Source organism: Ischnura elegans, chromosome 9 (assembly GCF_921293095.1).
Source record: "Ischnura elegans chromosome 9, ioIscEleg1.1, whole genome shotgun sequence".
Classification (NCBI taxonomy): domain Eukaryota; kingdom Metazoa; phylum Arthropoda; class Insecta; order Odonata; family Coenagrionidae; genus Ischnura; species Ischnura elegans.
In genome coordinates this window covers 33,343,747-33,357,109 of record NC_060254.1, presented here as the reverse complement: position 1 = coordinate 33,357,109, position 13,363 = coordinate 33,343,747, and the positions used below count along the sequence as shown (strand labels likewise).

The 13,363-nt window shown below is 37.1% G+C and overlaps 1 protein-coding gene across 2 annotated transcripts in view; it reads left to right on the top strand.

The window, feature by feature from the left end:
* Positions 1–13,363, top strand: part of LOC124165506 — a 228,823-nt gene that overhangs the window by 156,317 nt on the left and 59,143 nt on the right. The window contains exon 4 of one of the 2 annotated variants that reach the window (XM_046542947.1): positions 2,256–2,261. The exons of the other annotated variant lie outside the window; for it this stretch is intronic. Coding sequence (XP_046398903.1) covers positions 2,256–2,261 — 6 coding nt within the window. The remainder of the gene's footprint in view (positions 1–2,255; positions 2,262–13,363) is intronic. 2 annotated transcript variants of the gene reach the window in all.

Sequence of the window (13,363 nt, the reverse complement as noted above, 5' to 3'; positions counted from 1 at the left end):
TTATCACAAAATGGTGTTTTTGCAGTAACTAACGTCTGTTTGATCTTAAATGGGAGAAGTGTTACCTGTAGATTTGTCACTAAAACCTTCTTAATCCTCTCGTTAGCGGCGCGATTCTTCTGACACTGATTTCGCTTCTCCTTCCACGGACTTCTCAAAATTCTTCTGCATGCCTCCTGATCCACCTATCTCTAATGGTATAAACGTCCCGAGAGCAGGGGTTCTCTCTCCTCCCCTCCCCCTAAAAGTAACGAACCAACCGGGCGCCCACCTTTTGTTGTGGCCGGAGCTCGGAGCCTGATTGCATGCGCGTCCCATTACGCAGCCCATTGTTGGAGGAGTGAGAGTAAAAGCATTCATTTGGAAAACGTCGCCAAGTCCTTAAATACATTATTTTTTCCTGGGAGGATGAAAATGGAAATTCAGAGTGGGATCTAAGGAGACGTTAAAAACTCCGCGTGATTGTGGGCGGATCGGAAGTTTTCCCTGACAATCCCTTCCCCGTCTCATTTGCCGGAGTTCGCGAAAGTCTCTCGGAAAGGTTTTTTTAAAAAAAATGTGTAATAAGGATCCAACTTTCCGCCCACGTGGTGTCAAGAGAGCAAATGATGATGATACCTAACAAGTTCGCTACTTCGGTCAGCCTTCTCCGTTCTCCCGAGAGCTTAATTCCACATCCTGTTTTTCTAATTAATGTTGAAAGTTTTGTCCCCTTTTTTTATAGCTGTAACCAATCATTTTCTAGTTTGAATACAGCTGGAGATAAAAGGAAATATACTCTTTCATGATTGAGAGTCGTTTTTTATGATATTAAACGTTAAATTTCAGTTTTACTTCAACAATTACAGTTATATCAAATTATTATCAAGGTGTTGAGTGTGCCTTATGCCTTCATTTTTACCTTGAATCAGCATTGCTGTATTCTTTGCTGGAATTTTAAACGGGACATTTTTCATAGTGTAATAAGTACTTTCCACTCAAGGACTTTAGTTCACACATGTCGGCTTTTATCAATTTTTTGCTTTGTATTTAATTGTGCCACTAGCAAGTAAGTAAAAATATTAAATCCTAATGAATTGTTGCGTTTCCGTGTTAAGCGTGATATCGGTATATGTGCTATAATAACGGAAGGTACTCAATTGAGGTAAATAATTAATCCATCTGGTTTGGAAGGATTTAAATTACTCCCTTTTCTTCTGCACGTATAGGTCTATGATCTTAAACATCCTGGATGGATTCCACGGAAAATGATTATCGAATTCTGAATTTAGCCCATAAAATAATGCATTAATTTCTCTAAGTATGAGAAAGAACTAATATAAATACCCATTCATCCAAAAGCTTCTGAAAACTCCACGATATTTCATCGTTTATGTGTCCATTATATCTTACCTCGGATTGCCTTTCTCAATCACTTTGACGGCTTGATTAAATAAGTAAACTTGAACCCAAGCTCTGGGAGTGGGTTAAATAGTTAGTATTTCCATAATATAAAAAAACTGGTATCTATCTAGTTTATTTCTCTCTTTAAATTTGAATTTCTAATAGGCAACTTATTTCAATGTGTTTAATCAATTTTTCTTACTTTAAATGTGTAAGGGTTCGTGGTGACTTTAAAAGCTTTCTCGATACTGAGGGTGGTTTTCATTGCCTCATTTAATTATATGAGCCAAAAGTTCTACAATTAGTTTTCGTATCCAGTAAAGGCTTTTAAGTAATTAACCTTCTCATAGACTTAATTTGGGAGATAAATTGTGCTAAAAACCCTATTTTCGGGCGCCCTACTCAGGAAGTAAGCATACCAATTACAAAACCAACTTATCTCCCTCCTCACTTGATTAAGACGAGTAATGAAGTCAAAATTAGGTACATTGGCTTAGCTCCTAACTCATACCATTACCTGAGGATCATCCTGTTTAATTGTGACGATCCGAGAGAAATATATGGCCAATCCGAGCTAATGAAGTAACCATCACACAGGTTTATGAGCGCCGTAGCCAACTTAATTATCTTGTTAGATGTTCTATATTTGTTTGGGCCATTTCAAGTCTCTCATGACGGGCGTATCCAGATTGACAGGATCCAACCGACTCACAATGGAGGGTTTTGTTTTTCTCTGTACGTGTGCTTGCTTGTTTTGACTAATCAATAGCTGAAACACAATGGCTCATATCCTTTTGTAACATTGTAGTGTAGAATTCAAGTGATTTTTTTAGATTAGTCTCATTTTTTAACATGATTTTCCTTTTTTTCAGAACAAAGTGAGGACCTAACGCTCTGAAAATGGTACACCCCGTCTTTTTGCCGCCCTGTTTTCACCACAGCGGAAAATGTCAATCCCTGCCAAACCGTGACGTATTTTATGGATGGCTCTTCCATCCCTTCCCTCCCTAAATACCCATTTTTCTCTTTCACTCTTATCGTGTCTGTCAGTCCTGCTAGATTGACAGACGCGTCATCAGATTTCCGCGAAGACGCTCTCGCTATCGGCTAACTAGAGTGATTTTCCGTACATCGTCCGGCTTGTCAAACTTTCCTTTTCAACTAGGGCCCGACGACCGGCATGAGAACAGCTTTGGTCATCAGAGCTCTCGTTTGTTTCATAGTTTCAACCGGAATGTTGACGATGAGTTCGATTTTGTTTATATTGCAGTGACAAACTGTTAATTTTTTCAAGCAATTTACTGAAAAAAGTAATTTGAGGGCTTAATATAATTAAGAGGTGTAGACTCGTAATATTTACCTAATTTCTGAATATGCTGCATATACTTTATCTGAAGTCGATGCCAAATACGCAATTCATTAGGAGATTCCCTGGATGCTAAAAATAATAATTATTAGACAAGCCAGTGAATACGTAAATTAATTAAAATGTGTAAAGCCCTATTGTCAAGGTCCATTCTAGTGTAAAAATAATGATTTCAGAACGTTTTTCTACATCATATTCAACATTAATTTTCAAATAACGCGGATCTGCACTTCTTAAAAGACCTAACTCAAATCAAATATCAGTTCTTGGATGTATACCGCATGCAAGCTTTGCCCTCCATTAATTTCTTCGCATAATCAAGCATTGCTGTTAGAACCGAATTAAATTTGTAAATATTTAAATTCAATTCATATAAATTCACGAGTATAATTAGAGCGTACTTTTTATGGCAAGAATGACATATTTTAATAGTCGCAAGAAACTGTCATTTACTTTGTTTTGTAATTAGGGCATCAACCAGTTAAATATGTTTCTTTGTAATAAAAGAGCGTGGTAAAGCGTTTTATTTTGTGGCATATTTAAATGTTCATAGGATTTGTACGCTCTAACACTGTTAAAAGCGCGTAGAACTTTAATTGTTTGCGTATCATGGGAGCTTCAATACACTTCTATCAAAGTTCCCGTAAAGGAGATCAAGATTATTCCCATCCCTCTCGAGAAATTTCACCTTGTATGTTCTTTCAAGGCACCCTTTCCATTCTTAAATGCACCTTGCATGACCAACAGCACTTGCATGGTGTTTCAATAGCCTAAAAGTGCTACTTTAAACACCAATTAAGGAGGTAAGTCCATGGCAGTGCGATTAAGGCAAATTCTTTCAGTGACTTTCATTATAAAACCTTTTGCCATCATGTATGACATTCATAGAAATAAAAATCGAAGTTGTGGTATGAAGAATGTGGGTAAGCAATCCTCTTATTTTTATGTGAATGCTTTAACCTGTAATTTGGATTAACCACAACACCATTTTTGTGTAACTCACGTGGTATGACTTAATTACGGCATGCAATTGCTTGTCTCTAAAAAAAGGCCAGTGATGAGCTGAAGTTTTATTTTTACCATGACTGTTATAGCATTGAAATTGGGGAATTAAAGAATTTTGCTGGAAAAAGGGAGAGGTCGAGCATTATTCCAAGCTTATGATTTCTGTTTTAGGAACGAAGTAAGGAAACTAACAAGCCCCGCCAACCTCAACATGATGCACTGAATGGTTGAGGCTCTACCTAGTAGAATTCCATGATAAGTTTGAAAAAATAACAAATTTTGCTTTCTACAACTTAACTTCGATACTTTTTCACATGAATTGCAATAGGAGAACATTCCCTAGGACTGGGAATCGAAACCCGAGCCATATGCTTCCGAAGTATTGTTTTGATGTGTAGGTATTGCCCTGAAGTATTATACCGTACCGCCATCGTGGATTAGGGTTTGGGGCTCTTAACGGGATGTGGCTTTATAGAAATCCTTTCTCCATCGCGTTGGCATCCTTGATGGACCGTGAAGGCTCTACATAAAGTAAAGACCGTATCCAGAATTTTTCCTGGGGGGGTCACAGGGCCTAACAGGTAAAAACAGTCTACTTATATTTAAGAACAAGAGCAATATACAACAATTACTATGCGAAATATTCTCTTTATATTGATATGAAAGTTATTAAAACGAAATTAAATTATTAAGCCTCCGTAATATACAAAACACGACGAACGTAATGATAACCATATAAAAATCTTGTCCATGTTTTAAACGTCTGGGGGGCAAGTGTCCCCGTGCTCCCCCCCCCCCTCCAAATCCGCCTATCCATAGAGTTTCTTTCCAGAATTTTTCCGGGGGGGGGGGGGGGGGCACAGGGCCTAACAGGTTAAAACAGTCTACTTATATTTAAGAATAAAAGCAATATAGAACAGTCACTATGCCAAATATTCTCTTTATATTGATATGAAATTTATTAAAACGAAATTAAATTATTAAGCCTCCGTAATATACAAACAAAACGAACGTAATGATAACCATATTAAAAATCTTGTCCATTTTTTAAACGTCTGGGGGGCAAGTGTCCCCGTGCTCCCCCCCCCCCCTCCAAATCCGCCTATGCATAGAGTTTCTTACGGAATCTACATCTACAATACACCTAATCAAGAATGCTTTCCTAAAAAAGGCATTTTGAGGGCTCTTTGCAATAAAGAGGTTTATACTCGGTACATTTTAGAAGGGTGTGTAATGCCTAAATAAAGTGCATGTGCCTCATTTGAAGTCGATACCAATAATACATTTCGTTGATGGATTCCCTGGGTACTAAAATTTTAGTGGATCGGAAAGACAAATTTTTGTTCGATTCCCGGTACGGGATTTTATTTTTCAAGGTTATTTATGTCAATTTCACCACACGGCAGGTCTGAAATATTACACATACCTTAAGGCCGTTTTACACTTGGCACGTAATTTTGCTGGATAGAGCTGCATTGATTTCTCATTATGGCGTGCAATTTCTCGAATGCTCGAATTAAATTAGAACAGGGGCTATTTTCCATCTCACAGTCAAGCATTCTCGCATGTGTTCTGGCAATTCACCGCTTCACCCGACGCAGTTTTGACTGCGCTTTCGTACACGCTTCAGATGGCGCAATTACGTTCCCCGTATGAAACGGCCTTTGAAGAATGGCTATACTACCTTTTGCAGGTGTATGGCAGGCCTTAAAAAAAAGCCTTCCAGCGGCGCACGAAGGCGTACCAGAAAACGTCACGGTATCGCTAAGGTTTCCCTGTCGCTTCTGGGAAGCCAAGTAGCTGAATAAATTTCGTCTCGCTGCGCTGTTCAAACAGACATTTACCCTCATCACAGTGCTTTGTTTGATTGACCGCTCTCCAAACTTGATTATTATTCTGGTCCTGCCGCGGCGGGACGGCGCTCCGTCGTGGAATCTGATGGCTTCCTTCGCCGCCGACGGTTATTTGCCAGCATCGCTCGATAAATTCGCCCCGGCAGGCAGGCCACCGGTGGCGGAAAGGCGATGTTTGCCCACGGGCCAGGTGACGGCGAATATACGCACTTGGGATCCGCCCTCGGGCTAAGGAGACGTATGCGGTCACACGCAATGGGCGGAAGTGGCCAAGGAGACAAGCGTCGTACCTCGGTAGCTCAGAATAGGGTGGTTTCCTTTTATTTTTTTATTGCCTAAATCGAAAGATTATTACTCCTGGAGTACGTATTTCACGCTTTTAGATTTTTAAATGACGATATCTATTTTTCGCGATCAAATAAAAAGTGAAAAATTTCAAGCGCGCGAAAACGCGACGCGTAAGTAGGAATGACGGGAAAAAGTCCGTACGACGCATTTCTGGTTCCCCCTCCCGCCTGGCAGGTGACCTTGATCGAGGCTCTGAGCGCTGATAGAACGCAGGATGCTAACGGGTAGCTGAGTACCTTCCTGTCTGGTAGCGCATGGCTTAAAAAAGGTTTATTAATACCTTATCAAGCGAAGAAAACTTTCCGACCTTAGCCAGTTTTAATAGTTGATTATTAAGGCATGTTTCCCTGAGCTCTGTGCCTCATGCATGCATTGGTAGCCTCTGACGATGCATAACTCCTATCCTCTCGTGTAGAAACTAGGTCCCTGTGACATCACGTGGAGTGGAATCGCATGGGCGCCAATCTGGCCTTTTTCAAATGAGGATAAAATTTGACCCTTGCCATTCGTCTAAACCGGTATTTCAAAAACCAAATAATTTGTGTAATAGTTGAATGAATACACTAATGGTGGGTAACGAATCGCCATCAATGCCTTTTGTTTTCTTTGATGAAGGAAACTACCCTATTTAGATAGAGGGTGTAACAGGAGGAATCTCCAATACTTCAGGAGGTGGTAAGGGAGCTAATTTTAACACTTCAAAGCCTGGGGTATTTTTATGTGCGTGTTGCGATAAACTCAGCGATTTTGTACTTTAGTATTGGAAAATAATTTCCCAATCCAAAAAGGTACATTTATGAGCCGCTAAATGGCAGCATATTCCACGCATGAAGACCGGATAGCTAAAGAAAGAAGCTAAATAAATCGGGTCCGACGAAAACGCACGGAATATTTTTACACGGAATCAATGAGACAGGAAATATACATCCCGAGATAGACTCGGGCTTGGTCTTCAAAAAGTTAAGCTTTTACAGGAATTTCATAGAAGACTTTGCGGATAATAATTAGTTACTGGGTAACCCGCGCGAAAATTTCACGCTATCAGTGAATTAATATGTTAAGGAAAAGGATTAATTGGGTTTTAAATACAGAAATAGGTGTATCAATAAAGTAATTTCTTTATACTTGTTTTTATTGCAAAAATATACAAAACACATTAACATTATACAGGCAAGAGAATTTGGTACCAGAAGGAGCTATCATGACCTTTATTACTGAATAAAAATAAACGCCTTTAAAGACAAGAAAAGAAGTAACAATGTTTTCGTCTGAAACTTTTGGGTTTTGAGTTTCTTTTAACGCAAACATAAACATTACGGAAAGTGGGAACTCTAGAAAATGCTACCTACAATTTTCCATGCGAGAAAACGGGTTCTAGCAAGTAGAATATGGCTCTCTGAAGAGTCTGACCCTGTGATTTATTAATTGTCATTGTAAAGGCCACTTTGATTGGGAATGCTTTTGTTGTGATTTGGAAAGGCATGATCGGATTTTTGAAGTTTAGAATAAAGAACTGTGAGAAGTCGATGTACCTCGAGCGAAATATCGACATGAAAAAATCGAATCTTTTAAGTCAAACTAATGAGTAAATAGTGAAATTTGAGATGGATATTTTACTTTTCGTCAGTTGTCGGTGATTCAACGTTTAAAAGATACCCCACTTATCACTAAAGGTGGATATTAACAAAGCATACACGAAATGACAGAAAAGACGTTTTTGTAATATTATATATGATGACAGCATATCAACGGAAACAAAATTTAAGCAGCAGTTTTAAATACATGTAGTAATAATTGACTAATGGAAACTAATCAAAGTGACGAATGCATAGAATCAGGCTCACAGTGCAATATTTTAATGTTTTACGATGATATAATGTTGCCAATATGAGGCCTTTGATACAAAAAATTATTGCATGAATATTGCAAATGAAAAATTCATGGAGTTGTTGCAGGTGACGGTTACCACAGTCCTAGCCTCGGGTCTCCAACCTGAGTGTCATTTGTCTTTAAAGGGTGCAATATACTGGGCGTTTCAGGAAGAATTTACAATATTTCACAAGATGGTAGGGAAGACAATTTTAATCTTTTTTTGTCCATGAACAAAACTCCTTAGTTACCAAACTTAGCAAAGCTAACATTTTTGGTATGCACTTTGCAGTTACCATGAAAACTGTTTTTCTTGGGTAACCACCCTTTGGGTAACCACTCTGAATGTTTAAGGACATTTTACATTATTAATGTTGGACGAAAATGTGCGATTATAATTGCCTGAAGAGTCATAATGGGTGAGATTACGCAATCGTTTTGTTGATAGTCGTTCGTAAATGGGTCATCAATCCCTGAAGGACGTCTACTCGGATGTATCATAGTGCGCTTAATGCTACAGAAACGCATTGGGTGGATCTGATGCTTATGATATTGTGGTACAAATAAATACCAAAAATTTAACTATCAAAATAGAATGATGCTCGTGTCGGAATGTTTATGTCCATCTACGGCCTTAAAGCTCAAAATTACTGTATTTCACCGATGAAATGCCCAGGTTATTTACCGAGAGCTTTAAATACTCTGGCATTTTATACATACCAATCAATGTGCCTAGCTTGTATCCCTCTTTTAACATTTGACGAGGAAATTGAGAACTTCAGAATCCGACCTCACGTTTTTTTTTTATTCAGCAAAATGGCCTAAATTCAATCTGATCCATCAACGTGCCTCTATGACTTACTCTATTAATTTTCTTTGAATTCATTATTTTACCTACTTTAATTGTCTATATATTTAATGAATAATACCCATTATACTGATATTCATTGTATGTATACGAGATATTTGGTCTTGATATAAATTTATTGAAGGGTGGAAAACTTTTAGCATGCTCACTATCAAATTTACTCATTCATTGTCGATAAAAATACTTCTGCCGAATTTTTATTTCGTCGTTAATACCCACCACATAATACAAGGAATGTTAATTTGAATTAATTTCATAGGGTAAATAATAGTGTAATATTTTAGGTAATAGGGAAACAAATAACGTAAAAGCTAAGTTCTGTTAAAAAAGTAACGTTCCTCGACTTTCTAATTGAACTTACATGATCGGCGAGAATAATTATTTCTTTTTATCAATGAGCATTTACGAGAAAACGTTGAAGCTGGTTTCAGGCATCAGAAAATAGTCATATTTATGTAAGGAATTTCTCTCATACTTTTGAACAAAATATTGGAAATAATAGAGATGGATTTCAACTGATGATATTTGCGAAAAATTCAAAGCCTTTCAATGACTTTAGACTCGTGCCTTCCTCACCTGATATGCGTTCATTTTCACTTGAGGTTAACTGTTCCCTCAAAAGATTTAATAGATAACGGGTACAGAAGGCTACGAAGTGTACGGATACTTCATGATTGCCACATTTTGATAGATCAAGTGCCAAAAGTTTACACGTCGATATAATGTGAATGGTGAATTGAGTGTTACAGTGAAGCGGAAGGTTCGCAAAACTCATTTGATGCATCCTCAAACTCACATTTCCGTTTTACATTGTGAGAGATAATGTACAGCTGTGTGTAGCATCAGATTACATAATTAAAGCGTTAATGAACGTGTTCCATCAACGAAGGTAATACGATATGTGCGTTGAATGCGAGTGTTATGCAAACGGTGAAATTTCGCCTTATCAGTAATTGAGTGGAAGTGGGGTTTGTTTTATTTCGAAATAGAAAGCCATTTCTTGCTGGGCGTGATTTCGATTGATTCATGCTCTGATCACTGATTCGCGTTGAAATTGCGGTTAAAAAGTGTCTGAGATGGGAGTGAGACGTTAATTAGTGTTCATCCCCCTCGCACCATAATACTAAGTACTTTTTCAGATCTTGCGTTCTTTATCAGGCTTTATGTATCAGTTTGAAGAAGTTTATCCATTGTTTTCGTATATTTTTAAAGAAATAATTAACGCGATTTATTTTCCCCAGCCTCAATCCAGTTCATCACAGCAAACGCATGCTAAAGTCATGAACGTTCTGTTCCTCTAAATGAAACAAGAAAAGATCATTGGAAATACTTCCATTGTGAATTTGGAATTAAAGTCCATCCTCCTCAGTGTGACGAAAAATCCCTATTGTTTTGCAGTAAATGGCATACTCAATTGGTAACCATAACACAGCGGGGAGCGGCTAAGCGGATTTAATCTTTGCTAATAAGCTAATTAGCGGATTTTACATCGCGATAATTATCATTCAAGAATGACTTTTCTATCAAAATATGATGACAAAAAATAATTTTTAACGACAATTATGGCCTAATTAAATTCATTTGTGATATGTTTATCAATAAATCCAATTGTCCGTAAAGTTATCACCGTGGCTAGTCCCGGTATACTTAAATAAATCCAATTTAACAAATATTAAGAAATAAACGTTTTCCATTAAAAAATACTCATAAGTGCCGAAGTTCTAAATTCGACAAAAAATAGAAAATAAAAGGATTATAGTGACGATTTAGCTATATCATGAAACCCGAGTCGTGCTTTTCCAAGCGTATTAGTTATTAAAAATTATAATAGTTTTTTCTTTCGTTTCCCATATTAATGTAAAATTTTCATACAATTAAGTCTGAAGTGATCAATTATATAAAAATAAACCTCCTTTGTGGGATTTATCCAGTCCATGGGCATTTTCGAATTTGCACGTAAGCATATCAGGTGGGTTTTTTAAAAAGCCTTCAAACCCATATCATCCTAACTCAGCCTCGTATTTTTATCCACCCCATTTTTGCTTCACTAGAAACAATTTTTACTACGCGATACTCATTGTCGATGCAAGAGTTTGCGCAAAATCTATCTCGACACGAGGCAGCGTTTTTTGTCCGGGAAGAAGTACACAATGGTCCCAGTCTTGGGCCGAGCAAGTGTTTCAATCGATATAGCGTCTGGTTTGAAATATAGGACTGGTGCCCTACTTCAATTGCCGTCGGTGCTCGTCACTATTCCGGAGACGTCATCTTTTTCAAAAACTTAGTTTTTCATCCTCACCAGTTGGTTTACGACTCCCCAAAGGAGTGAAGTGGAAAGGTTGGAGCGGGATTGGGAATATTTTGCCCAGGCTAAAGAAAATCAAAACAAATACTTTTCGAAAAATTCAGTACTTTACCTCCTATATGACAGCAATGGTTCCGCTAAGCTATAAAACTTCTCAAAGGTTCTTTATGTGAACATAAATAGCGGTGCATTATCAAGTTAAACTATGCATATTTTTGAATGAACAATTATTGATCAATATTTGCGATTTAAAAAAAATTCCAAGACAAGTTATAGAGGTAAAACGGTACTTGTCGTTTGATAAATTGCACATTACCCTCTGATATATTACAAATTTTCTGTCCTTAGTTAGGTAAAAATATTTTTATAGCCTCTGACAATATTTGTATGCTTCCAATTCAGGTCAATACCTTTTAGACATGTAGAATGTATTTCATCTGTTATAATACTTTAATCTCTTCTACTATTTGGAATTAAAATATTTTCTGCATGGAGTACTAGGATCACTATAGAGGCAATTATTACTACCATAACTATCCATGCCAATCAATTGTAATATTCCCTTCTTATTTCAAATTATCGATTTCAAGGTTTCAAATATTTCGATATTTTGTTTTAAAATAAATTTGCTTTCGTATGCAATATGCATTGGTGTCAAAAAATTCATAGTGTGTGGAAAATAAAAGTTTTATTATATTTTGATGCTAATGCGGTCGTTCATTAATATAATTAATAATAGTTTGCTCATCGTTCGTTTATTATTAGATCATTCACTCTTAGTAAAACATCCAAAGATTAGTTTCCTGCAGTCCTCCATTTCCTAAGCTGCTAGATTCCGTTCCTTGCTGATCTTCTTCTTCTCCTTCGTGTCCTTCGTTTTATTCTTGTCTTCCTCGGGATCATTTACCATTTATATTTCCTTCCATTAACTTTCTCACGTCATCTAAATATTCAACACACTTATGTTTATAAAATATTACTAAACCTTATACGCTTTGTATTAGAACTAGTTCATATACTAAACCAGGTTACCGAAAAGTCTAAATAGTGTGTTCAACATAAAGTCATTTTAATCTCACTCTTTGGTGGATTAATACTTAGCCGTAAATTAACTGATACCATTAAAGTAATTCAAACTATCAAAATAATCTATTATGTTGAGAAATAAATCATATGGAAATAATTCTAATCTTAGAATGATTTTTTTCATGATAATAGGTCTTCAAATTGTGAGGAGGTTATTAAAATAATTTTATACTAAAAATGATTTTAAAATTATTTTATGTGGTTATGCATCAATACCTTACACATTCATGTAAAATCATGATCAGTTTTTTCCTCATTACAATGCTAGACTCTAAATTATATGAATTAATGAATGAATACTTTTGTTATGCTCTAGGCAATACCTATAAGAGGAAAAAATAGAAAGTACAGGAAATGTTCTACTCTTAATAAATGACAGTTTCACAAAAAAATGGTATGATGGAGATTATTTCTAGGCTAAAAAGTGGTAGACACACACACACATACATACACACATATACATGTATGTATATTAATTTAGAAAGTTTTGATGTCATCACAAGTTTAAAATGATAACTTCAACAAGTTGAGGAGACCAACTTAAGCCCTAGACTTCAAATAGAAGTACAGCCTTCCTTTAAACGACTGAAGTGCTTGTGACGTCTTTATATTTTGCGGTAGAGAGTTCCAGAATCTAGATGCTGTTAAATGAAAAGATTTGAAATATACATTTTACAATTGAAAATGGTTTAAAATCTATCATTATCATCAACATATCCTTTGTTTCCCGTTGAGACGTGGATGGAGGAGGAAGGAGTATCGAACTTGTCTGAGGAGGAGGGGCTATGGATACAAAGTTGAGGATACGACATCCTAGGGACCCTTATGCAGTCCCAACCCATACGCCCCCTGTTTCCTACCTTCGGAGTGGTGCGAAAATTCCGTGCGACACTTTTGACATTCCCCGGCGGGCCATATATTTCTCTCAAGTTCCCTCCAGGCAAGATGTCGAAGGATCTCAGCGACGCAGGCTGCAAGCGAATGGAGCGATGCTGGCGCCGTATGAGAATTCTCCCATATCAAACGTTCATGCGACTAGCTCTCTCTCTCTCCCATTGTTTTCTTTTGAGTCTTAATTCTCTTTTTTTTGGGTGATGCACCGAAATGAGGGCGGCAGTTTTTGTAGTTTGTAAAAGGACCGCCCGTTCAGATGAGAATGTTTCCGAGCGCCATACAATGTCCGGCAAGTCCTAGATTTCACGAAAAAAGGACTCCGCCTTCTTCTTCGCCTTCTTCTGATCTTCTCCTACGACTTTTTTTGCCTTTTATATGATACCAAA